The following is a 27,001-nucleotide window of genomic DNA, read 5'->3' on the forward strand; positions in this document are numbered from 1 at the left end:
TGAGAATCACAATCTAAATGACTTGAAAAGTCAGAAGGTAAACACTCCTGCTTAATTTTGCATAACTCAGCTTTTTCCAAATGTTAATTGTTTCCAGAACCATTTTCCAAGTAAGATATGGAACCCACTTCATAACTACTTTTCATACTTTTTTCTTCCTCATTTATTTGTCAGATCTTCAGCCTTTGTTTCCTTCTGTTGTGTGTGCCTGCTTTCCTTAGTTCCTAATTTGCTGCAGACTTTGAATGACTGTGTAAGAACAAATAGGCAAAGGGCTGGGGCAAGCCTATGAAAAAAAATGCATCAGCTTTTTTTTAAATTTTTTTTTTTTAATAATTTTTTTAATTTATTTGTTTATTTTCCTCCAAAGCCCCAGTAGATAGTTGTATGTCGTAGTTGCACATCCTTCTAGTTGCTGTATGTGGGACGCGGCCTCAGCATGGCCAGAGAAACGGTGCGTCGGTGCGCACCCGGGATCCGAACCCGGGCCACCAGCAGCGGAGCGCGAGCACTTAACCGCTAAGCCACGGGGCCGGCCCAATGCATCAGCTTTTAAACAGACTTTTTGTTTACACTTCATAGCATAAAAGTTAGAGAGAATTGTAAAATGAACCCCCATATGTTCATCATTGAGCTTTAGCAATTATCCACTTATGGTCAGTCTTATTTTCTGTATCCCACCCGCTGCAACCTTCCCCTCCTTATTTTAGAGCCATTTGCAGTTGTCAGGATAAGAGGGAGAATCTCCCTCTGCCCTTTCCCTTAAGGTTCTTACGGCTGGCCAAATAATTAACAAGACAGGTTAGCAGGAGAAAATAATACCAAGTTTAATAACATGTATACATGGGAGAAAGCAGGGACACTGCCTTTCTCAACACAATAGCAGAAATTCTCGTCTTAAATATCCTGTTCAGCCAATGACAAAGGAGGATGTTGGGGGTGGGGAGTCAGCTACAGGAGATTACCACTAAAGCACAGTAAACAAAAATAAGGTTATTATGCAGATTTAAGGCCTCACCTTCCACATTGATAAGCTTCTAGAAATGAAGCCATCCCCCCTCTTCCCAAAACACAGAGGGAGATACTTTTACAAATGGAGATTTCCCTTATAAATGTAAATGTTTGTCTGGCAACTCCTCGCAGGGTCATCCAGAGAATGTGGCCAGAGAGACAGAACTTCTGATAAGAGGGCCTTCTTGGTGCCTTTCCTATTGTAATCTCCATCCTACATTATCTTTATAGCCATCATGATAGATCTGTTCCAGGAAGGAGCCACCATGTCAAATTCTTTAGGCAGTTAGTGGGGAGGTCAAATGTCCCTAGAGAAAACAACCAAGGTAAAGAGATAGATTTCAGGGTGGCCAAATCTTGATCTCCCACACAGTCATCATATCATTTCATCTGTGGACATTTCAGTGTGTCTCTCTCAATGTTAGAGCCTTACAAGAGTAAAACACATACTATTATCAGACCTAAAAATGATTGATATTTCCTGAATATTATCAAATAGCTAGTCAGAGTTTACATTTCCCTGACTTTCTTATAAATTTTTTACTCACTTTGTTTAAGGATTCAGATAAGGTTCGTATTTTGCGATAGCTTGATTATACAGTCACAGACTCATAGATTGAAACATTTCGTGGGTATTGATCCACTGTTCTCAGTTATTGATGTATTGTCCCCTCTTTGGCTAGTGGCTAATATACAAGTTTGTTCCTGAGTACTTTCAACAGGACCCTAGTGGGCTATGATAGTTTCTTTGCTTTCTGATATGAAAAGGTATTCTAGATTCATCGTATACATTTTCTCTTCCAGACTGGGAATTGGCTATTTCTCTAAGGAGCTCTGACTCTTTTTACTGGACAAAGCTATTTAGAGACCACAATCTGAGTACTAGGGGTGCTCATTACTACTGAGCATGTTACTGTCACTAATCCTTTTCAGTGGTCAGAGCTGGGAGTGAAAAAAATAGGCATACATTTATACACATGTACACATGTACATATGTGCATGTATAATCACATATATACACACGTATAAAGAAAGTGAATTCAGAGGTCATACTAATATTTTCCATTTGATTCTGGACTATAGGATTTTCATGCATACATGTATATACACACATAGAGAGAGAGGTAGATAGGTACATAGAAAGAAAAAGATAACTTCAGAGCTCATACTGATACTTGCAAGTTAATTCCAGGTTATATGATTTTTACATAATCTCATGAGTCTTAATATCTCTATCTCCTTTTTTTCGTGGTTAAAGTGCACCTTTTTCACTGACACCAACATAATTAGTATGTGCTCTCTCTCTGTCTGAGAATAAAAATACCACCTTTACCACAGATATAGTTGTTGGAAAAAAAAGTTTAATATTTTATAAGTTATTTTATCCTTAACGGTATATTACATTAGGTAGGTATGGCATATACTTACCACAAAATCAGTATTTGTAGCTATTGAGACACTTTTAATGAATGTAAACATTTTTATTTGGGAAGGAATTTTTAGATGACAATCCATCATCTAGTTTGTCTGATTTATTGTTGTGGTTGTAGTTGTCTTTATATGGTAATAAGAAAATCTCCATTTATCTAGATAAGGAATTGTAAATTATGACTTTTTTTTAACAGTCCCTTTGTAATTTCAAAATATGCTTCAGTAAAGTAGGGATGGTGCAGCTACACAAAAATTATTGAACTGGCAACACATTAATTTATTGATAATGTCCATTGTGTTAAAAGTTGCTGGTTTACACATTTGCGTGTTTTTACTGCTTTAAAAAATAGCCTTAACTTTTATTTTAAAAATTAATTTATTTTTTGAGTAGGCAGTACGTGTTCATGATATAAGAACTCCAAAAGTTGTTAAGTAAGAAGTAAATCATCTTCTCATCCTTATTCTTGGTTTTCAAGTTCCTTTCACAGAAATTACAAATATTTCTAGGTGGGTTTTTTTTGTTTGTTTATATTTTCAGACTCAGTGTGTGAATCTACAAGAATACGTCAATAACTTGTTTCCTCACATAAATGGTAGCATATGTGCAGTGTTCTTCTCCTTGCCTTTTCCACATTAACAGTCTATCCTGCAGATAATTTCATATCAGGAGTTGCCTTATTCTGTCATTATTGCATAAGGTATTCCATAATATTGAGGTACCAAAAATAATCAGCCATATTGATGGACTTTAAATTGTTTTTATTTTTTACTGTGTCGCAGTGAGTATTTTTGGTGCGTATTTCTCTGTGTACATATGTGACTGTGTCTATAGGATATGTTCTTAATACATTATTGCTGGGTGAAAGGATATGTGCATTTAAATTTTTGATGAATAGTTCTAAAATTGCCCTCTGTACAGGTTGTACCACATTTGCTTGCCCACCAAAGATGTATGAGAGTGCCTTTTCCCCACACTCTTTCCATAGTGTCGACTCTACATAGTGGTTTTACCAATTTTCTTATAAAAAAAATCCATGGGTGTGTAAGCCACAGTGAGGTATCAGTTTTATCTTTGTAATAACAACTACACAATTAAAACAAAAGTTTTAATTCTCTTTTCTCTTGTGACTGAAGTTGAGCAGTTTTCACGTTTAAATGCTGTTTATTTCTGTTTGTCAACTGTTAATGTCATTTGCCTGTTATTTTGCTGAGTTGTCTATTCTACTGATTTTTTTTTTGGCAAATTGTGTGAGCTCTTTATATACTAGAAAATTAGCTCATAAGTTATAAACATTTTTATGAACTTTCGTTTTTGCTATATTTTGCCGTGCAGTAATAGTGTATTTTTCAGTTAGTTTTTTTCTGGAGGTCAAAAGGCTTTCACCAATCTGAGATGATAAATATTTTGCCTGGTACTTTAATAGTTATTTTCTTTTTCCCTTTTTTGTTTTTTAGATTTTACATTTACTTTTTTAAAAATTCATATAAAATTTATTTGGTGTAAAGAGTGGAATAGGGAGCCTACTTGGTTTTATTGAGTAAAGCTAATTGTCCAAACTTATGTGAAATATCCTTAGTATATAAAAATTTCTCATATGTTTATTTGGCTGTGTTCTGGACTCTGTTCTCTTCCACTGATAGTTTTCTTTTCGTGTGCCTCTTCCTCTTATTTTAATTAAACTAACTTTATAATATATTGTAGTAGTTTGTCAGGGCTGTTGTTTGGATTTCCCCTTATGCCCAATTATTATTCGTTTTCAGAATCTTCCTGGTAGGTTTTATATGTTTATTTTTAATATAATCTTTAGAATAAGCATATCTGGTTCTAAAAAGGTAGAATAATTTATGGAAGAATTAACATCTTAATACTAAATCTTCCTTTAGAACATCATTGTATTTCAAGTTCTTCAATCTTTTTTATCCTCAAAAACCATTTTAAGATTTTCTTTATGTAGATAATGTATATTGCTTAATAGTTTTCCCCTGATAATTTTTCATAGCTATTTTAAATGATGTCTTTTCTTCCATTATATTTTCTATTGATCGTATGTAGAAAAACTATTCATCTGTTTTTATTAAATATGTGACTGCCATCTTACCAAGTTATTTTTTGATAGTTTTAAATTTTGTTCTCTTGGGTTTTTCGGGTATTCATTCAATCATATTGCTAAATTATAGTAGTTTTACATATGTATAAACTATATTTATGTATAAAATATAAATATATATATATATATAGCAGTTTTTCATCTTTCACATTTATACACTTACTACTTTCTGTTATTTAGTTGTCAGTACCTTTGGAAAATGTTAAATAATATTAGTAGGATTAGTGTCTTACTCATGAAATTTCATTATCTTGTTCATGAAATGAGTGAAAATGATGAATGAAAACACTTCTAGTATTTTTAGTATTATGTATGATACTACTGGCTTTTTGGGTTAAGGTAGAATACAAACGATTCCTGTTCTATTAAAAGCTGTAGAGATTTTTGATCAGAAATGGATTTTGTCATGTCTTTTATGTATTTATAGAAAGAAGAGGGTGTTTTTTCCCCTTCATCTATTTATATTGTTTCCTGATATTGAACTAATCATTCACTTCTGGTATAAATCTCATTTTATTGTATTTTTTTTTTGATAAATCACTGAAGTCTGTTCTTTTTTTAAAATTTTATTATCTATCTATTTTTACTTTTAATTTAATTTTCAAAAGTAAGATTGGTTTGTAGATTTTGGGGGAATATTATTTTCGTTAGGTATCAATATTACCTAGCTTTATAAAAAGTAATTGAAAAGTTTCCATTTTTCTTTGTACTCGAAGTTAATTTAACTCATTGGAGATTTGGAGATATATGTTTCTTAAAAGTTTAATAGAATTCATCTGTGAAGCTTTCAGGGTCTACAGATTTTAGACCATGTATCTTTTTAAAACCTTTTTCTTTTCTGTAGAAATGATTTGTTTGGTTTTTTTTCTCTTCTGGCTTTTAGTTTGGTACTTTGGTAGTTTTTCATCTAGGTTATCAACTCTATTTGCATTGAGACGAGCAAATTTAATCTTTATCTGAGGTTATTTCCTTCACTTTCCTTTCTTATTTTGTGTGTTTTTACATTTAGCCCCACTTCCACCTTTGTGACCACTACCACTGCTCAAATAGGCATCCTATAGAGTATATTTAAGCATGATGTTTTTTGTTAAAATTTTATAAATGGTTATAAAAATTTTTTTTTTTTTGGTGAGTAAGATTGGCCCTGAGCTAACATCCATTGCCAATCTGCCTCATTTTGCTTGTGGAAGATTCGCCTGAGCTAACATCTGTGCCAGTCCTCCTCTATTATTTTTATGTGGGACACCGCCACAGCATGGCTTGACCAACAGGGCATAGGTCTGCACCTGGATCTGAACCCGTGAACCCCAGGCCGCCGAAGCGGAGTGCATGAACCTTAACCACTACGCCACCAGGCCGGCCCCTGAAATTTATTTTTAAAAGTACATTTTAGTGAAATGCTTGCACAACTCTTTTTTTTTTTTTTTTAATTTTTTGTTTATTGCAGTAACATTGGTTTATAACATTGTAAAAATTTCAGGTGTACATCATTGTACTTCTATTTCTGCATGGACTACATCATGTTCACCACCAAAATACTAATTACAACCCATCACCACACACATGTACCGAATTATCCCTTTCACCCTCCTCCCTCCCCCCTTCCCCTCTGGTAACCACCAATCCAATCTCTGTCCCTATGTGTTTGTTTATTGTTGTTATTATCTACTACTTAATGAAGGAAATCATACGGTATTTGACCTTCTCCCTCTGACTTATTTCACTTTGCATTATACCCTCAATGTCCATCCATGTTGTCACAAATGGCTGGATTTCGCTGTTTCTTATGGCTGAGTAGTATTCCATTGTGTATATATACCACAGCTTCTTTATCCATTCGTCCCTTGATGGGCACTTAGGTTGCTTCCAAGTCTTGGCTATTGTGAATAAGGCTGCAATGAACACAGGGGTGCATGTACCTTTGCAAATTGGTGTTTTCAAGTTCTTTGGATAAATACCCAACAGTGGAATAGCTGGATCATATGGTAGTTCTATCGTTGATTTTTTGAGGAATCTCCATACTGTTTTCCATAGTGGCTGCACCAGTTTGCACTCCCACCAGCAGTGTATGAGAGTTCCCTTCTCTCCACAACCTCTCCAACACATGTTGTTTCCTGTCTTGTTAATTATAGCCATTCTGACAGGCGTGAGGTGATATCTCATTGTAGTTTTGATTTGCATTTCCCTGATAGTTAGTGATTTTGAACATCTTTTCATGTGTCTGTTGGCCATCTGTATATCTTCTTTGGAGAAATGTCTGTTCAGGTCTTTTGCCCATTTTTTAATTGGGTTGGTAGTTTTTTTGTTGTTGAGATGCATGAGTTCTTTATATATTTTGGAGATTAAGCCCTTATCAGATGTATGGTTTGCAAATATCTTCTCCCAATTGTTAGGTTGTCTTTTCGTTTTGTTGATGGTTTCCTTTCCTGTGCAGAAGCTTTTTAGTTTGATGTAGTCCCATTTGTTTATTTTTTCTATTGTTTCTCTTGCCTGGTCAGATGTGGTGTTTGAAAAGATGTTGCTAAGACTGATGTGGAAGAGCGTACTGCCTATGTTTTCTTCTAGAACTTTCACAGTTTCAGGTCTTACATTCAAGTCTTTAATCCATTTGGAGTTAATTTTTGTGTATGGTGTAAGGTAAGGGTCTACTTTCATCTTTTTGCATGTGGCTATCCAGTTTTCCCAACACCATTTGTTGAAGAGACTTTCTTTTCCCCATTGTATGTTCTTGGCTCCTTTGTCGAAGATTAGCTGTCCATAGATGTGTGGGTTTATTTCTGGGCTTTCGATTCTATTCCATTGATCTGTGTGTCTGTTTTTGTGCCAGTACCATGCTGTTTTGGTTACTATAGCTTTGTAGTATATTTTGAAATCAGGGAGTGTGATACCTCCAGCTTTGTTCTTTTTTCTCAGGATTCCTTTAGCTATTCGGGTCTTTTGTTGTTCCATATAAATTTTAGGATTCTTTGTTCTATTTCTGTGAAAAATGTTGTTGGAACTTTGATAGGGATTGCATTGAATCTATAGATGGCTTTAGGAAGTATGGACATCTTAACTATGTTAATTCTTCCAATCCAAGAGCACGGAATATCTTTCCATTTCTTTGTGTCCTCTTCAATTTCTTTCAGCAATGTTTTATAGTTTTCTGTACAGATCTTTCACCTCTTTGGTTAAGTTTATTCCTAGGTATTTTATTCTTTTTGTTGCAATTGTAAATGGGATGGTATTCTTAATTTCTCTTTCTGCTACTTCGTTGTTAGTGTACAGAAATGCAACTGATTTTTGTATGTTGATTTTGTATCCTGCAACTTTACCATATTCGTTTATTACTTCTAAAAGTTTTCTGGTGGATTCTTTAGGGTTTTCTATATATAAAATCATGTCATCTGCAAATAGTGACAGTTTCACTTCTTCCTTTCCAATTTGGATCCCTTTTATTTCTTTCTCTTGCCTGATTGCTCTGGCTAGGACTTCCAATACTATGTTAAATAGGAGTGGTGACAGTGGGCATCCTTGTCTGGTTCCTGTTCTTAGAGGGATAGCTTTCAGTTTTTCACCATTGAGGATGATATTAGCTGTGGGTTTCTCATATATGGTCTTTATTATGTTGAGGTACTTTCCTTCTATACCCATTTTATTCAGAGTTTTTATCATAAATGGATGCTGTATCTTGTCAAATGCTTTCTCTGCATCTATTGAGATGATCATGTGATTTTTATTCTTCATTTTATTAATGTGGTGTATTACGTTGATTGATTTGCGAATGTTAAACCATCCCTGCATACCTGGAATAAATCCCACTTGATCATGGTGTATAATCTTTTAACGTATTGTTGTATGCGATTTGCTAGTATTTTGTTGAGGATTTTTGCATCGATGTTCATCAGTGATATTGGCCTGTAATTTTCTTTTTGTGTTGTCCTTGTCTGGTTTTGGTATCAGGGTAATGTCAGCTTCAGAGAATGAGTTAGGAGCTTCCCCCTCCTCAATTGTTTGGAAGAGTTTGAGAAGGATAGGTATTAACTCTTCTTTGAATGTTTGGTAGAATTCACCAGGGAAGCCATCTGGTCCTGGACTTTTATTTTTGGGGAGGTTTTTGATTACTGTTTCGATCTCCTTACTGGTGATTGGTCTATTCAAATTCTCTACTTCTTCTTGATCCAGTTTTGGAAGGTTGTATGATTCTAAGAATTTATCCATTTCTTCCAGATTGTCGAATTGGTTGGCATATAGTTTTTCATAGTATTCTCTTATAATCTTTTGTATTTCTGAGGTGTCTGTTGTAACCTCTCCTCTTTCATTTCTGATTTTACTTATTTGTGCCTTCTCTCTTTTTTCTTGGTGAGTCTAGCTAAAGGTTTGTCAATTTTGTTTATCTTTTCAAAGAACCAGCTCTTGGTTTTATTAATTTTTCTATTGTTTTTTTGGTCTCTATTTCATTTATTTCTGCTCTGCTTTTTATTATTTCCCTTCTTCTACTGATTTTGGGCTTTGTTTGTTCTTCTTTTTCCAGTTCCTTTAGGTGCATTGTTAGATTGTTTATTTGAGATTTTTCTTGTTTGTTGAGATAGGCCTGTATTGCTATAAACTTCCCTCTTAGAACTGCTTTTGCTGTATCCCATAAATTCTGGCATGTCGTATTTTCATTTTCATTTGTCTCCAGGTATTTTTGATTTCTTCTTTGATTTCTTCGTTAACCCAATCGTTGTTCAGTAGCATTTTGTTTAATCTCCATGTATTTGTGGCTTTTCTGATTTTCTTCCTATAGTTGATTTCTAGTTTCATACCGTTGTGGTCAGAAAAGATGGTTGGTATTATTTCAATCTTCTTAAATTTATGGAGACTTGTTTTGTGGCCTAATATGTGATCAATCCTGGAGAATGTTCCATGTGCATTTGAAAAGAACGTGTATTCTTCGGTTTTTGGATGGAATGCTCTGTATATATCTACTAGGTCCATCTGTTCTAGTGTGTCGTTTAAGGCCAATGTTTCCTTATTGATCTTCTGTTTGGATGATCTATCCGTTGGTGTAAATGGAGTGTTAAAGTCCCCTACTATTATTGTGTTACTGTCTATTTCTGTTTTTATGTCTGTTAATAATTGCTTTATATATTTAGGTGCACCTACATTGGGTGCGTAGATATTTACAAGTGTTATATCCTCTTGTTGGATTGTTCCCTTGATCATTATGTAATGCCCTTCTTTGTCTCGTTTTACAGTTTTTGTTTTAAAGTCTATTTTGTCTGATATGAGTACTGCTACCCCTGCTTTCTTTTCATTGCCATTTGCGTGGAGTATCTTTTTCCATCCCTTCACTTTCAGTTTGTGAGTGTCTTTAGGTCTGAAGTGTGTCTCTTGTATGCAGCATATATATGGGTCTTGTTTTTTTATCCAGTCAGCCACCCTATGCCTTTTAATTGGAGCATTTAGTCCATTGACGTTTAAAGTAGCTATTGATAAGTATGTACTTACTGCCATTTTTTAACTTTTTTTTTTTTTTTCCCTCAGTGTTTTAGTAGTCCTTCTCTGTTCCTTACTTCTTCTATACAGAATTGATGGTCACTTTAGTTTGACCTCTGTCTGAAAGCTGTACTCTTTAACTACCCTCCTCCCTCCTTTTGTTTTTGATATCATATCCAACTTCTTTTTTGTGCATTTGTATCCATTACGTTCTAATCGTGGAAATAGATAATTTTTCCTATTTGTTGTCTTCTCTTTCCCTTAAATCTGTCCTTTTAAGATTTCTTGTAACACTGGTTTCTTGGTGACAAACTCCTTTAATTTTTGCTTGTGTGGGAAATTTTTGATCTCTCCTTCCATTTTGAACGATAACCTTGCTGGGTAGAGTATTCTTGGCTGTAAGTTTTTCCTTTTAGCACTTTAAATATATCGTGCCATTCTCTTCTAGCCTGTAAGGTTTCTGCTGAGAAGTCAGCTGATAGCCTTATGGGGTTTCCTTTGTATGTAACTTGACATTCTCTTGTGGCTTTTAGGATTCTCTCTTTATCTTTAATTCTGGACATTTTGATTATGATGTGTCTTGGTGTGGGCCTCTTTGGGTTTATCTTGTTTGGGGCTCTCTGTGCCTCCTGTACCTGGATGTCTGTTTCCTTCCTTAGGTTAGGGAAGTTTTCATCTATTATTTCTTGAAATAGATTCTCTGCCCCCTTGTCTCGCTCTTCTCCTTCCGGGACACCTATAACACGGATGTTAGTGCGCTTGATGTTGTCCCAGAGGTCCCTTAGACTGTCCTCACTCTTTTTAATTCTTTTCTCTTTTACCTGTTCACCTTGGGTAATTTCTTCTAGTCTTTCTTCCAGCTCACAGATCCGTTCTTCTGTATCCTCTACTCTGCTTTTGAGTCCCTCTAATGAATTTTTCATTTCCAGTATTGTATTCTTCATTTCTGATTGGTTCTTTTTTATATCTTCCATTTCTTTGTTGACATTCTCACTGAGTTCATCTATTCTTCTCCCCAGATCAGTTAGCATCCTTAACACTCTTAGTTTGAACTCTCTGTCGGGTAGGTTGCTCATTTCTGTTTCACTTAGTTCCTTTTCTGGGGTTTTGTCCTGTTCCCTTACTTGGAATGTATTCTTTTGCCTCCTCATTTTGCCTCTTTCCCTGTGCTTGTGTCTATGTATTAGGTAGGTCAGCTACGTCTCCTGCTCTTGGATAGGTGACCTTATGTAAGTGATGGCTTAGGAGGCTTCCAGTGTGCTTCCCTCAGTTCTCAATGTTCCAGGGGTGACCCCTATGTGGGCTACGTGTGTGCTTCTATTGTGGCCTGTTAGCTCTCCCTATAGGCGCCCAGGGAGGCTGAGTTATGCTCCTGGCCAGCTGTTGTAATGCTCAGCTGCTTGTAGTTGTTGTGGGCCCTTCAGTCTCTTTATCAGGTGTGAGGAGCCCCAGCACAGTTGGCTGCAAGTTCTAATACCACATCTGTGTTGCAGTATTTCTTTTTAAGTGAGTAGGCCCCCAGCGTGGCAGGTTGTTAGGCTCAGGGCCTTAGAATTGCTGTAAACCTCTAGCCTATTAGGTCTCTTGTCAGCTCTCTGAGGATTGCAGCTGGGTGGGGCTGGCCTCAGGCACAGGAGCACCCAATTGTTTCAGGCTTTGGAAGGTGGGGCAAACCTCCTATGTGGGTCTTTGAGAAGCACAAGTCTTCTGCAGCTGACAAGCCCTGCCGCCCACAGGTCCACACACACAGTCAACACAGTCCTGCCCCGTGTGAGCGCCCGACCTCCCAAGCGGACCCAGTCTCTCCACGGCGGGAGCCCCACACACTCCGCCACCACCCCACACTCTCCACCCGCTCCTTGTGCACACCCTGCCCCGCTCAAGTCAGCTCAGTTGCCAGGCTGCAGAAAATCCAGTCACCAATCTATGCAGGCCCACACGTTGCCTGAGGGTTTGTTGTTAGGTGGGGCCAGTCTCTAGGGTGGGCTGCCTGCCCTGGCTGAGCTGGATTAAATCGGTGCTCTAGCGGGTGGAGCAGACCCTGGGCTAGCAGGTCTCAGGGAAAACTCCAATGGTGTCTGTGTCAGCACGCTCACACCAGGCCACAACAATGGCCGCCGCCAATGTCCCAGTCCCTGGAGAGGTCTCACCCCTCACCGAGATGCACTCAGGGCCTATTAGGTGAGTCTCTTGTCACCAAAGCAGTGTGCACCTTTCTTTCTGGTGATTTTAGGATGCTTTCTGGAACGGGTGAGTTTGTGCGCGGGCCCTTTAAGAGCCAGTTTTAGTTTCTTTGTGAACCGGGTTTTCTGGGGGTGCTACCCAATGCTTTAGTAGCAGCAAAGTCAGATATTATGCCGCTGGTCTCGATTGTGCTGGGTCCACACAATGCCCACAGCGGGGGCGCTCCCGGCTCAGGGCCCCGCGCCTCCAGGGAGGTTGCGTACCTGTGAGCCGCTCCCGGCGGCCATGAAGCTGGCGGCTTGTGAAGGCGGCGTTTTTCCTCTCCGGAAGGGAGTCTCTGCCTCTTCCACCCCAGTTAGGATTGTCCGTTGTTGCAGGAGTTCCTCTTATCCAGTTTTCAGCTCTGTCTCAGGGGTAATTTTTCCACGAGTAGTTGTAAATTGGCTGTGTCCACGGGAGGAGGTGAGTTCAGAGTCTGCCTATGCCGCCATCTTGACTCCCTCCGCTTGCACATCTCTTGAAGCAACTGCCACAGTACACTGTTATGAAAAGCACTGGTCTAATTCATATTATGAAGTGATGGTAATTAAGACAGTATGATACTGGACTTGGCCAAAAGATTCCAAAGGTTATAAGGACAAAATGTTAGAATAACCAAGAATATTCTGAAAAGGATGAAGAATGATATTGAACTCATTATGAAATAAAGAATTAAAACAGTATCATAATGGTATGGAATAGACAGATAATAGCACAAAATAGAGTCCAGAAATAGACTTAAGTATATATAAGGATTTTAGTCGATTATAAAGGAGATGTTTTGTTTAAATCAGGGAATAAAACAGATTATTCAGTAAATAATGTTGGGACAACTGACTAGCTATTTGGAAAAAATAAGGCATTATGTGTTTACTTTTTTATATCAAAATAAATTCAAGTTGGATAAAAGTTTTTTCTTTTTTTAATACATAAGACTAGTAAAAAAGCTAGAGGATTTCTAAAAATAACCTTAGTGCAGAGAGGGCTTTTTAAGGCTAGCACAATATCTAGAAGCCATAAAGATAAACACTGATAAATTCCAGTACATGAAAATTTAAAACTTCTTTCAGACAAAAACAAAAGAACAGCAGCAACCCCTTCCCCTCCAATAAAAACATGCATCATAAAATCAAAATCCAGTTGAGAAAATATTTTGCCAAATAAATGACAAAAATCCATTCAAGAAATTGGTTTAATTATGCTAAATATATAATATATATAACCATTCAAGGAAAGTGGCAAATCTCTTAGAATGGATATGGAAGGGATCTATGAAAAAATTGGGTTATTAATATAAGAAAGGAGTTCTTTAAAACCAGTAAAATATGTTCCCATATACATGTCATATATATGTGTATACTCAAACCCTTTTGGTATGTGCATAGGAAAATATTTGTAGGACTTTTTTCCATACTCTTCATAGAATAGTGGTTATCACTAAGGGATGGGGTAGTCATGGATTATGATTTTTTACATTATGTGACCTGAAATTTTTGAGTTCTTAAAAAAATGGGTGGGTTTCAGAAGTTTTTTAAACTTGAAAGATTTTATGTTGCAAATTACCTGAAATAAATTTGCTTCTTCAAAAGGCAAGAACTCAGTTATTTCAAAAATTTACACAGCCAAATAGTCAAAAATTTATAATGGAGCAAAGTTAATAAAAAGTTAAATATACCTAGCTTTGAGTATCATCCTGTAAATAATTTTAAAATGAAAACTTTAGAGAGTTGTGGACTCACCTTATAAATTTGAAGAAGTGCGTGCTGAATATAGAGATTTACAAAATTAGGTCATCAGAAATTTTGTCCTGAACTTATAGAAACTGTCAGTGGGCCTGGCCCGGTGGCATAGCAGTTAAGTGCGCACACTCTGCTTCGGTGGCCCGGGGTTCGCAGGTTGGGATCCTGGGCGCACACCGACGCACTGCTTGCCAAGCCACACTGTGGCAGCATCCCATATAAAGTAGAGGAAGATGGGCATGGATGTTAGCCCAGGGCCAATCTTCCTCAGCAAAAAAGGGGAGGATTGGCATCGGATGTTAGCTCAGGGCTGATCTTCCTCACAAAAAAAAAAGAAAGAAGATGTCAGTAACGTTTTTTGCCTTTTGTAGCTGAATGAAAAGATGTGTTTTATGTGTAGACATTTTGCAGGAAACAATTGAAATTGCTTACAGTAATGTATTTTTATGTAACAGTTATAGCTTTAAAAAATTACAGATTGTTGGGCTGGCCCCGTGGCTTAGCGGTTAAGTGTGCGCACTCCACTACTGGGGGCCCAGTTCCATCCCGGGCATGCACCGACGCACCACTTCTCCGGCCATGCTGAGGCTGTGTCCCACATACAGCAACTAGAAGGATGTGCAACTATGACATACAACTATCTACTGGGGCTTTGGGCGGGGGGGGGAAGGAGGATTGGCAATAGATGTTAGCTCAGAGCTGGTCTTCCTCAGCAGAAAGAGGAGGATTAGCATGGATGTTAGCTCAGGGCTGATCTTCCTCAAAAAAAAAAAAAATTACAAGTTGTTTCTGAAATTAAATATCATATATATGTACTTTAAAAAATTTCAGTTATATGACATTGTGATGAGGCCATGGACTAAAAACTCCTGTGCTGCATTTTAATCGGCATGAAATATTTTAAATTTATCATAAATTTCTATGTGCAGATTTAAAGTTTATACCTGGGGACTTTAATATCGTACAACTCATGGTCAGATGTCATTGAACATGTAATTGTTTCTACATTTCACATTATGCTGCACTTTGAGATTGTGCTATAAATCTTTTGTGACTATGAGTTATTTTGGTATATTGCTAACATTGATTTATGTCAGTTCATGTTACTTTAATTTGAATGCACTATTTCCAAACCAGCCACTTAATGTAGCAAGTACTTAGATTTGACTATTTACTAAGTTTATTTTATCATATGCAGTTCTGAAAGATTTGTAGGAAGCACTTTAGTTTTCAGTGGAAAAGTTCAGGGTTTATTTCCTTCATTGAGATATTTATATTTTGTAATAGTGATACATCAGTCAAACATTTTATGTATTTGTGATCGTGTGATGTAATTTACATGTATATTTTGCACATGCAAAATTATTCTTATATTTGCTAAGGTTTCTAGTTCATAGTTACTATATACTCCATTTGTAAATTAACGAGAATTAAAATGCAATAAAATGCATTTAGCCTATTGATCCTAATCTAGACTTTGATTCACAATCCACAGCCAGGATCTTGAAGTGCTTTGGGATTATTGCCTTGAATAGCAATTATCATTGTTTTGTAAATATGTAGACGTAATTCTTCTAGGCAAATATTGGCCAGTAGTGAAATAGCTCTACTTACTTATGAGAAATCGTTCTTGTTTTCTTTTTGAAGGAATTTCCAATCACTAGGCTAATTTTAGAAGTAAATAATGGAGAAAAGTAAATTATAAATTATAGTAATAATAGTAGAGAAGTAAATAACCACAAAGCAAATGAAGAGACAGTCTTCACTTGTGTTTAGTTAATTAAATATTAGGTACTATAACATTTCATTTTTTCTTCAGAAATTATTAATGTTCGATATTTTAATGTTCTGAATTGTTTTAGGCTGCAGTTCATGGAGCTCGTTTCAAAGGGCAGGATCTAAAACTGGCATGGAATAAACCAATAACTAATATTTCAGCTGTTGAAACAGAAGAAGTTGAGCCTGATGAAGAGGAAGTATGTTTGGTTTTTTTTTTTTCATTTCTTTTGTTCACTTTTTTATATAAAGTGTGATTTTATGGCTGTGATTTTAACATAAAACTTTTGTTCCTGAGCCATATTCCAGGCAGGGGATATCAGATAAATGCAGACAACTTTAAATTTTCTGGGTTAATGAGAACTGTGGGTTGCTAATCCAAAAAGAATATATGAAAATCATATATATACTCAGTTTTCATTTACTCTTAAAGGACAATAATTATTCATTAGATTTTTATCCACAGGAAATCTTGTAATATTTTAAGGTTCAGAGTATATATTCTACTCAGGTGCTTTATTAACATTTCAGGATTCCTTTATTTTAATTCATACCGTTTTAGTTCATTAGAGTGAATGCCTGCTATATGGTAGATACTGTGATAGGCATAAAAATGAATAAGACACGGTCCCTATTATCAAGGAGCTTATAATCTGGAAAGGGGGGTAGTGACAGACACATAAGAAACTAATTATAATGAAAGGCAGACTGATACGCTGAATAAAGATTTGAACAATATGCTGTGGGAACCCAGAGGAAGGAGTGATTATTTCTGTCCAGAAGAGTCCTGAAGGAGGTGGTAACAGTGGAGCTGAATCCTAAGTGATAAAAAAGCTTTCCATAACCAAGAGCTGGCATAGGAATATAGTTGAGAGAGGCATTTTAGGCAAAGGGATAAGTGTGGAAGAGTACTTTTTTTCTTGGGTAACAGCAGTTAGTCTGATGGCTTAGAAGTGTGAGCATAAAGAACAGGGAAGTGGAAGAGCCCTTTGAAACCAAAAACTTAAAAATAAGCAGCTCTGTTGTGTTTAATTGTGAAATAAGCTGTAGGAAAAAGTTGAGGAAGCTAAGAAATAAAGGTAAGGTGGGGAAAGTAAATGATTCCATATTTTACTTTTGTTAGATTTTCATAATGGCGCTTCATTTTGTTTGAAGAGCATTCAAGGGTGTTACACATTTCCATAGTCAAATGCAAGAATAAAATGTGAATTTTGAAACTCATATACATGATTTGTCATTTTATATTTTAGATTATACCTTTGTCCTTCCATGAGTTTGAATTGAATGGGGAGAAAAGCAGGAGAGCTCCTGGTATTAGGTATTTTGAAAAGTTTGAAAAGCAGTCTGAGAAGTTTTTATGAAGGAAATGGGAAAGAGAAAGGAATGCTATAAAAGAAAATGTTTATTACGTACAGCAGAAAAGAAATATAAATCTTGATAAACTTTTATACAAGTTATTGGTTGATTTAGTGTTCAGAGTTAGGATAAGTCAGAGAAGACTTATTGACGGTTTTTTTTTTTTTTTTAAGTATTGGGCAATGTTTTTAGGTATAGAAGATGACGTAATTTGGTCAAGAGAGGCAGGAGAAACAGCATGTACAAAGGCGTACTTTGATATTTCTTCAGTGCCTGTTTGATGCAAGCCATAGAATAGATACTATAGAGAAACCATCGAGTGGATAAAGGTTGCTTTTCTTTGTTTCTTGAATGTTCTAGCTATAGAAATACCTTTTGTATTCGACTCTCTTGAGAGAAATCAGTATTTAAAAGTGTCACCTTTTTTCTTTTCTTTTTTTTGGGTAAATTCCTAAATGCATTTTAACCTAAAGTTTCAGGAAGAGTCTTTGGTGGATGACTCATTACTTCAAGATGATGATGAAGAAGAAGAGGACAATGAATCTCGTTCTTGGAGAAGATGATTTGACTGATCATTGATCTGCATATGCTAGAACTCTACCTGTGTTTCATTAGTATTATCTAATGTACTTTTACATATTTGTAAAAACAATTTTTGGTAAAATGTGATGAAGATGGATTTCACAAATAGACAAAAGAGAAGAAAACTACCTTCTGATCCTGTATTTTGAAAGATTGATGTTTGCGTTTTATTTCAGTAAACAATTGCTAAAGACATCACACTAGAAACATATGCAATGTTTTTATTACATACTTCTACTGAACGTTACGGAATTCTTTGGGTTCTTTGTAATTTAATGAATAGGTCAGAAAACTTATGACCAATACTTGTTATAACTTAGAGGATTTTGTTTTACTCCAAATAAGGAATGAATTTGCATTTAAAATCTTAATGAATGTTTTCAAAAATGAATAGATAACATAGTACTCTAACTAAAGTCTCCAAGTTATGTATTCATAATATTACATAGTAGTATGCTTAGGCTTTACTATGTATTAGCCTTTTGTTGGACTTGTGTATGTATTTTACCACATGGGTTTTAATGATAACGGTGTATGACTGCTTTGCATATGAGTCCTTATGCATTGAGATGTTAAAAATAAAGTGGAATGGTCTCTTAAAAAGAAAAGAAAAGAAAAAAAAATGACAAAAAAGAAACCAAGACAATGTTCCTTGATTTAAAAAAAAGAAAAAGAAAAAGAAAAAGAAAAAAATTAAAATAAATAGACCATTCCAGATGGTGATCTACCCTTCTTCCCCCCAATTATCACAAAAGGAGCTATAATCACTAACTTATTCTTAATAATAATGGTTACTAGTACCTTTACAATAATGTACAATCCAATGTTTAAAATTTATAGCACTTCAGTTTGGTTTGATCCTATATATTTTCAACCGATGTCTTAAAATTTAAAAGCAGGCTGATTAGTTTGGAACCAGACTTCAAGTAGAGCTAACATTTGGTGAATAAGAAAACATCACATTACATTTTGGATGTATGAAAGAAAACTTGACCATTTGAAGATGTATGAATAAAGAAATGTACTATAGATACTACTTTAGGAAAACACTGTTTGGTAAGTGTTCCAGTCTGATATTTTAAGTGTGCATTTCCTATTCTTGTATAAAAATCTTTGACATTTGCAGAAATATTGTGATTTTTAAGTGGATTTCTCTGGCAAGTGAACATGATCATTGAAAGTTGATACAGCAGTTTCTGGGAAATAATGCATTCTTTGTAGAATGAGGGGGTGGGAGATTACATATTTATCTTTTAAAATTCATCATTTTGGTTGCAAGTGTCCTGAGATTAATAGTGATTATATTAAAAGTCACATTAAAAAAAACTCACTTTCTTCCCATACTGGGGTCCTCACAATCACAAACTGTAATTCCACCACCATAGTCTTTTGCCAATGGAGTAACTAGTGGATGCTCTTCCTTTTTCTTTCTTTTCCCACACCTAGCATTAAAGTTGTATATATGTTCTTGATAGTAATACTATTTCATAGGAATGTTTTGTCTTGCAGTTGGTACACGTTTATATTTCAAATTTCAGAATCAGATTTCTTTTGTCAAAATAGTGACTTTACTCAAAAACCTCTTTACTATACTTAGATCTATGATATATTTTTATGTAGTCTCTTGTATGTTAACTATGTGCTATTCTGATTCATTAGGTAAGTTTGTTTTCTTTTCTTTTTAGTAGTCGTGAAAGGTGCCAAATTGGCAGAGGCTCACGTTTCTTCTCTTTACACCAAACAGGTATTATAAAGAAAGAAAATCTTTCAAAGGCCAGTTAAATCTCCATGCTGATTTTTGGCTTTATAATTTGATTAGTAAATGTTAGCCTGATATTTCAAAAATTACTGTAAACTTTCCTTATAATGTAACTGAAATTACCTACTATTTATTTGAATCCGTAAATAGCTCATCACTTTCCCTAGTCTTAAATTCTCTGATAACCTAAAATTAGAATGTTTTAAGCCATGTTGTTTTAAATGAATCAGAAGACAAGTATGTTTCGATTTGATCACAAAGTATGGGGATTAAGTATTAGCAACATTCATTAGGTTCGCAATTATATTTTTATCATTAATATGATTTTAATTATAAATATTACTTAGTGTTGAATTGCTATTGGAGTTTTAAAGTCAATGATTATGCTTATAAATACTAATACTCTACATATACTGTCACGTGTTCTCATTTAAAACTTAATTTATCCCTTTCAAGTAGGTATTAATTCCCATTTTACAGATAAGGAGACTTAGGCTAATAGAGATGGAGTGACTTGCCCAAAGTCACAGCTAGTAAGCGGAAGGACTAGGTTCAAATGCAGGCATTCTGATTTCAGTGCCAACCTTTACTCTTTTTTTTGACTATGTATTGCTACCTCCTTCCTAGTTATTGATTGAGCATGAGATTGTGTTTGCAGTAAATGTGGTAGTTCTCACACAAAGTTAGTAGACTTCTTGGTCATTAGCCAGTTCATACCTTTACCCTTCCTTTTAATACAGCACTTTGTTCATATCTCTGTTACAGTACTTATGTTGTAATATAATTTATCTGGTTTATGTCTGTCTTCTCCACTAGATTACAAGCTCCTCTAGGAAGGGGACCATGTCTTATTCATCTTTTTATCTCTAGTGATTATCACAAAGCCTGGCTCATAGTGGGCACTCAGATGTTTGTTGAATGATAATGAATGAATGCGTATTTAAATCTCCAATAATGGAGTGACAATTACCTCCCTTGTTAATTCTTATCAATTTTTCAAAAATCTCTCTTGAAGGTCTTCTCAGTCATTGGGACCATTTTGCTAAACAATTGGTACAGTTATGTATTGCACCAGTGGGGTTACAAATACTGATGGAGGAATACACATGTAGTCTTGGTGGGATTTCCATAACAATTAGTAAGCCGCTAATATTTTGGAGTCTTAAATGTTGTAGTCAGTTTCAGGAGTAAAATAGCTTTTTGGGCAGTGTGTAAGAATAGAAATGCTAAGAGCCACCAACCTAGTCCATTCCACTAATTTTTTTTATATTTAAAGGTGACCTAGTATCGAGTACCAGACAAGGGTTAAGGGATTTAGCTTTTAATCTCAGCTCTGTAACTAACTCTCTGGCCTTATACAAGTCGTTTGACTTATCCAGAACTGTTTCCTCGTCTGTAAAATGAAAGAGGCTGGACTAGATGATGTCTAAGGTCCCTATCACATTTATAGTTTCCCTGGTGGTATATTACTGTTTGATCTAAAACAGTTTAATATATCTATACCAATTCTCCCTACCTATTATTGCTATTGTTGTTTCTATCATCTTATCAATGGAAACAACTTAGATTTTGTTATGATAATTTATATAATGTGTCTTGGTACAATTTGTATATAGTGTTCTCAGATGCTTGCCTTTGCTGGCACAAATTCCATTCAACCTATAAAGTATAGATTAACTTCTCTACTCACTAGCACTTCCCCTTCCTACTTATAACTTTTCCTTTCATTTCTAAACTCAAAGTTTAAAACTCTTTCCTATTACAATATGCTACCTAAAATTTGAAACACATTTTTAATTCTACAGTTCTCCTAACAAGTTCTTTGCATTAGTACAGATCTGGGCTGAGTTGAAAGTGAGAAAAGGATTGAGAACAATGTAGGTAGCTACTTCTTACAGAAAAAAATTGAGGGAAATTATGTATTATTGGTTAAAAGATTGATTAGGATTACCTCAAGGGATGGTTGAGTTGTCATTTTACATATTTCACTCAATATTTTGTGTGTCTACTTAAGCAGTGTTGTTTTAAATGTTATTGGATAATTGTAACATTTTAAAAATTAATTTTAGTATTTAACTGATGCCCAAGCATTTAATGAAATCATGTTGCAAGAATGAAAGAGTATTCCACAGCTCTTGTTTTATTGTAATATGATCAAATATATCAACCAGTAGTTTACTATAAAGACAAGATTTCTCTGTTTTAGCTAATTACCTGTAGAAAGTATGGCTGAGCTTAATTGAAGGAAATTTTTTAACTAGAACTGTTTTATGGGAATTGTATTTCCAATCTTACTTGGAACACTAATCATTGACTCGAAGGGTTACAAAAAGAAAGCAAACAGTTGCTTGTTTGGTATGTTGAAATATCAATGGCTATTTTAGAGTATTATCCAAACTTTATCAATCTATATTTTCTTTCTTCTTTCCCCTTACCCATAATGTGAACTAATTATAGGAAATAAGTTTTAGTCCTAAAATATTTGTAAGCTTTTTTCCTTACCTCTCAAAAGTCTTTTAGCCTTTTAAAACATATCCTGCATGAAATTCTGCCTAATTAAGTTAGTTCACTTTTTGGTCTTTTCTCTCAGAGCTTTCCTTATTCTTCTAAAACCCTGTAAATTAAAAGTGGAAATTAAATCATCAGTGTACAGTATTTGTAAGGCAGAAAGAAAATTTCCTTTTCCCAGATCTCAGGAACTACCTTGTTCTTGTATAACTTCTTGAACTGGCTAGTTGCTCTAAGGTATGTATACAGGCTTTTAGAGAAGAGTAGTTTTTTTTTTCTCTCTAATCGTTATTTACTGATCATTTGACAGCAGATAATCTTCCAAAATAGCTACCTAAAAATCCTAGGAAAGAAATCTTGGTGAACATGACTGCCATGCTCAGTAATTTCTAATGAAAACATCATACTTGTTTAGTAGAAAAATTCCTAATTTGGTAGATAACTTTCTTGCAGTTTATCAGTATTATGTACTCATTACTTAGTGTAAATGAAAGCATTTTTTTTGTGTGTGTGTGTGTGTGAGGCGATCAGCCCTGTGCTAACATCTGCCAATCCTCCTCTTTTTTTTTTTTTTTTCCTGAGGAAGACTGGCCCTGGGCTAACATCCATGCCCATCTTCCTCCACTTTATATGGGATGCCGCCACAGCATCGCTTGCCAAGCAGTGCGTCGGTGCGCACCCGGGATCCGAACCGGCGAATCCCGGGCCGCCACAGCGGAGTGCGTGCACCCAACCGCTTGCGCCACCAAGCCGGCCCCTGAAAGCATTTTTCATTTTACTTTTTTTATATCAGTTTATTATACTTGCTCCTTCCTAATCCCTCCCTCTCTGTTACTTTATTTCATCCTTCCACTCATCTTCCCATCATCCAAAGTTAGTCTTCCTTTGTATACCAAGCGCTGTCTCATTTTGATGTGTTCCTTTTTGTTTATTTTTGTTGTTAATAATTGTGCTTAGTATAGACTTTTCTGTCATATAGTGTGGTTAAAGAATGAAATGATTATTATATGGAGTTTAAGGAAATTAGATGTATCTCACAATTATTTTGAAATCTTTGGGAAACTTAAGAAATTTTTTTTTATATACACTATCTTGGAATTTGTTCATGATTTCTTAAAATTATTTTTCCTACTCGCACCTCTGTAAAAAATTTACTCTCTGTTCAGTTACTACATTTCCTAACCAAAATTTTAGATCATAGCCATGTTGTAGAGTTGTGATCTTTGCAACTTAATGTTTTAAGGTAGCGTGATACAGGGAAGTTTTGTTAAAATCATTTTAACCCAAGGCTAATATTTTGTGAAATTTGTCTGCAACTTTGTGATTCCTTTCTCAAATAGATTTTCTTTAATGTTTATAAAAGTTGGAGATCAATTTGTGATGTGATTCAAGTTTTAGATTTATTTACTATTTTCAAAGTTTTTTTTAATAGTCTTCTCTTTTTCCAGCAGAGAGAGATCATCATTGCCTGAATTTAGCTTTGTGACTACAACAGCAAGACCTGTTCCTGTCTGGAGATGACTGTTATAATAATATCATCCTATCATTTTATGTTTGCCCTTTATCAATTTGAATAGATGTTTACATGTACTATAATTAGCATTTTATCTTTACAGTTCTCTAAGGGTACATCTGAGTCCAGAAGTATATCTGAGTGTGTGCTTTGTCTGGTCTTATTCTTAAATGTTTTCTCTCCTTACTTTATAGCCGTTTATTTTTTAAACACCATAAGCAGGAAAAGGACCTCTTGGTTTCCTAGTATGAGATAAGTTTGGTCTCAGGCAAGTTGAGAATTGTACCTAGGAAATCTATAAAGCCATGATGCTGTGTTCATTAGCATAAACAATTTAGAGTGAAAAATGATTAAAAAATTAAGCATGGGTTTGGTTTTAATTTTTCTGGGTTTTAGGATACATTTCTGGGGTTAGAATAGTCACTTAAAATAATTTTGAACAGATGGTAAAATACTTTTTTAGACACTGTATAACTTGCCTGTTTCTTCTAAATATACTTAATGAAATCGTTGCCAAGGCCATTTACCTGGAAAAATTCTTTTTTAATTCTTAGCTCTTCAAAGGCAACAAGTAGATTAATTTTCTTTCTTTTCAAGTAATACAGGATGATTTGTGGATTATAAATACTGAGAAATATCTATTAAATGTGTAATTTATACAGTTTTTCATATTTTCCTCACTTGCGATCAAGACATCAAAGACAATCTTAAAAGCAAGGGGAAATAGTGTTGTGTGTCTAACATTGTTAAAGACTAGTTTTCCTGTCTTAAAAGGTGTATGTCCATATTATTTATTTATAAGCAGTGTGGCTTAGAATTATTTATAAAGAGTGATTAAATCTTATCGTAAATATTCAGCCAAAATACCCCTTTTATAATGGGCACCATAAAAAAATTTTTTTTAAGAAAATTAACTTCTGAGTATTCCTTCATAGATTCTCATGAGGCATTTGAGAAGTTGGAAGTTATACTTGTTAGCAACTCTATTAGCAAAGTCCAAATTATACTTGATTCTATTCACCTTTGTTTTTTTTTTTTAGTTCCATTCAGCCATGCTCATATTTTCACTTTTTTTGTGCAAATTTGACTATTCTGCAAACACTTTTTTTTCTTGAGTACACATTGCATTTGTCTTCATGAAAAATAAAAAGAATGAACACATCAGTCATAATATAAGCTATCTGTTTTGATCCACATTAGTTGGAGACAGCATGGTTAATGTTAGGCTTGGTTTAAAGGAAAAGCACATATTTTGGAAGGTCTTCTAACGTAATTATGACCTAATAGCCTATAAGGCATTTTTAAAATTCAACTTTTATTTTAGATCACATTTGCAAACTAGCATATAGCTGCAGAGAGTTTGTAAGTATTTTCCCAGATTAGTTCAGTATTTTTTCTTTCAAGGAAAGATTCTCTGCCCATGTAATAGTGGTTTACCTGCTAGGTTAGAAACCCAAAGAACATTGTCTAAGAGACCATACTTGCTGTTAACAGTTTTGGTTGGTTAGTGGATGTGGACCACATACCACCATATTCAATTTTATTTCGTCTTCCTTTTTTTTCCCTTGCTTTTAAATTAAAAACAAAATAAAGCAAAACAAAATTGAACATGCCATTGGGAATCAGAAGTCAAGGTGATTTGGTTCTCATTAGGATCATTGTGCCTTTTGGAAATTGCAGTGAGATCCCATAGGTCAGTTACATATTTAAATTCCCACATATTGATTAATTAAAGATAAGAATTTTCATTATTTTGTTTTCCTGTATAGGATTCTCATGGAGCTATGTATAGATAATTGTACAGAATCACTTTTGTGTAATTGAATGAAGCAGTTTACCTCTGCATGATTGCATTATGGAAGCCTTTTATATATCTTTATATTTTTCAATATACTTAGATTTTACACTATTAGCTGCTCTAGTCATGCTATTTGTTTTTTTTTTAAACAGAGTTTATAAATATTTATGCTCAAAATACAGATCAACTGAATATTTTTGGTCTTGTTTACAAGATAAATAATACTTTAAAGTGATGCAGCCCCTCAAGTGTCTTAGGAAAAAAAGTCATTGGTGCTACAGAACCTTTCAATATCATTTTTGAACCTGTTATCTAGACTTTGCTAGGCTTTAATCTATGATTGCTTGTGACTTATTCTAATCTAGCAGCGTAATTATAAAAGTGGTCTTTGGTGAGTCACGTAAAGAGCCCAGCCCATTAGAAACACCCCATAATTTAAAGATATGATGCAAAATGACAGTATACTTATTTGTGCCCAGCATCCTGAAAAGACAATAGTTTTTTTATTTTGTCATTAGCTATTTTGATAAGAGGAACAGTGTTTTATCTGGCTAGAATGAAAAAATGATGCACTCAGCATGGTTCTGTTTTCCCATATTTCCAATGGGAAACTTTTCTAGTCCTAAAATATGGTGTAGTCCTGCTCTGCTTTAAATTCCCATCTGTCTTTTACTCAGTAGGCAGCAGGGTAATTCTTAAATATTTATAGAACATTTGATGAGCTGTAAAGAGACGTATGATTTACATTGTACAAGTTTTGCGTTGATATGTAGATTGTTTTCCACATCTACAAGTCTTCATTCCAGCACCTTAGTGAATGTTCTTAAGATACGATTTTTTAAGTATCAGCAAAGCATTCATAGATGTTTACTTTTGATTCTCAGAATCCTGAACCTGCTTTGGATGTGATATTACTTAGAACATATTGTCTGGCACAAGATTTCCCTTAATAAGTGGTTTAGTTTAACTCAGTTTCTGTGGATTGTTGAACCTAAAAACACCAAAGGAGTCTTTTCTTGTCTGGAGACTGGATTGTTGCAGTTTTTAATACCTGTGCCCATAAGTATCCCATTTCACGAATGTGTTTTGGCATGGGGAAAATATTCCCTGCTCTTTGAGTGGAGCGAAAGTAATTGGTTAAGCTGTAGCAGCTTTTTTGTTTATTTTTAAAAGTGATGATAAAACTTGAACTGAAAAAGGTAAAACTTGAACTAGAAAACTACTCTTGTATGCTTAGAATGTTTATAGTATTACATGTTTATGCGGGGTTGTCAACATTTTTATTATTTATAGTTGAATTATGTTGTTTTGTTTGTTAAATATCCATAATGTTTATTATTTTTATATTTTGAAAATTTTTTTAAATAAAATAGTCTTACTAAAAGCAGTCGTTAACTTTTTAAAATTGTCTTGCATCTTGCATCAATTATATTAATATAGAATAGAAAGAAAAATTTGCAGCCCCCAGACATTGCACAATTGAGATTTCTGAAAATGTTTATACAGAGAAATGGCTCCATCTCGCCTCTTGCTCTCTTTACCCTCCATTCTCACTTTAAATTGTGCTAAGTTATCTTTGGTACCAATGTGTTACCAGACTCCTTTTCTCATATATATATTCAAATCCTCCGTACCCTTCTTCTCCCTAATTCCTGCCTGTTTACTGCTGAAAGTTTTGTCTTTATTCCATTTGGGGACCAAAAAGTTTCTCCTTATCATGAGTGATAAGTATAAAAA

The 27,001-nt window shown here is 34.8% G+C and overlaps 1 protein-coding gene across 19 annotated transcripts in view; it reads left to right on the top strand.

Annotated features, from left to right (window-relative positions):
- RBM26 (RNA binding motif protein 26) overlaps nt 1-26,651 on the top strand; it is a 105,990-nt gene extending 79,339 nt beyond the window's left edge. For 8 of the 19 annotated variants that reach the window (XM_087435943.1, XM_087435942.1, XM_004423097.3 and 5 more), the window contains 4 exons: nt 15,835-15,948; nt 17,578-18,742; nt 19,372-19,430; nt 23,402-26,651. In XM_087435943.1, the coding sequence (XP_087292069.1) occupies nt 15,835-15,948; nt 17,578-17,667 (204 nt within the window). In that variant the 3' untranslated portion in view covers nt 17,668-18,742; nt 19,372-19,430; nt 23,402-26,651. Of the gene's footprint in view, nt 1-15,834; nt 15,949-17,277; nt 17,434-17,577; nt 18,743-19,371; nt 19,431-23,401 lie in introns of all 19 variants that reach the window. The other 11 variants (XM_087435940.1, XM_087435936.1, XM_087435946.1 and 8 more) reach the window with 5 other exon arrangements.
- The last annotated feature ends 350 nt before the right edge of the window (nt 26,652-27,001 follow it).

Source organism: Ceratotherium simum, chromosome 10, assembly GCF_057802395.1.
Source record: "Ceratotherium simum simum isolate JZ-2026a chromosome 10, ASM5780239v1, whole genome shotgun sequence".
In the NCBI taxonomy this organism is placed as follows: domain Eukaryota; kingdom Metazoa; phylum Chordata; class Mammalia; order Perissodactyla; family Rhinocerotidae; genus Ceratotherium; species Ceratotherium simum.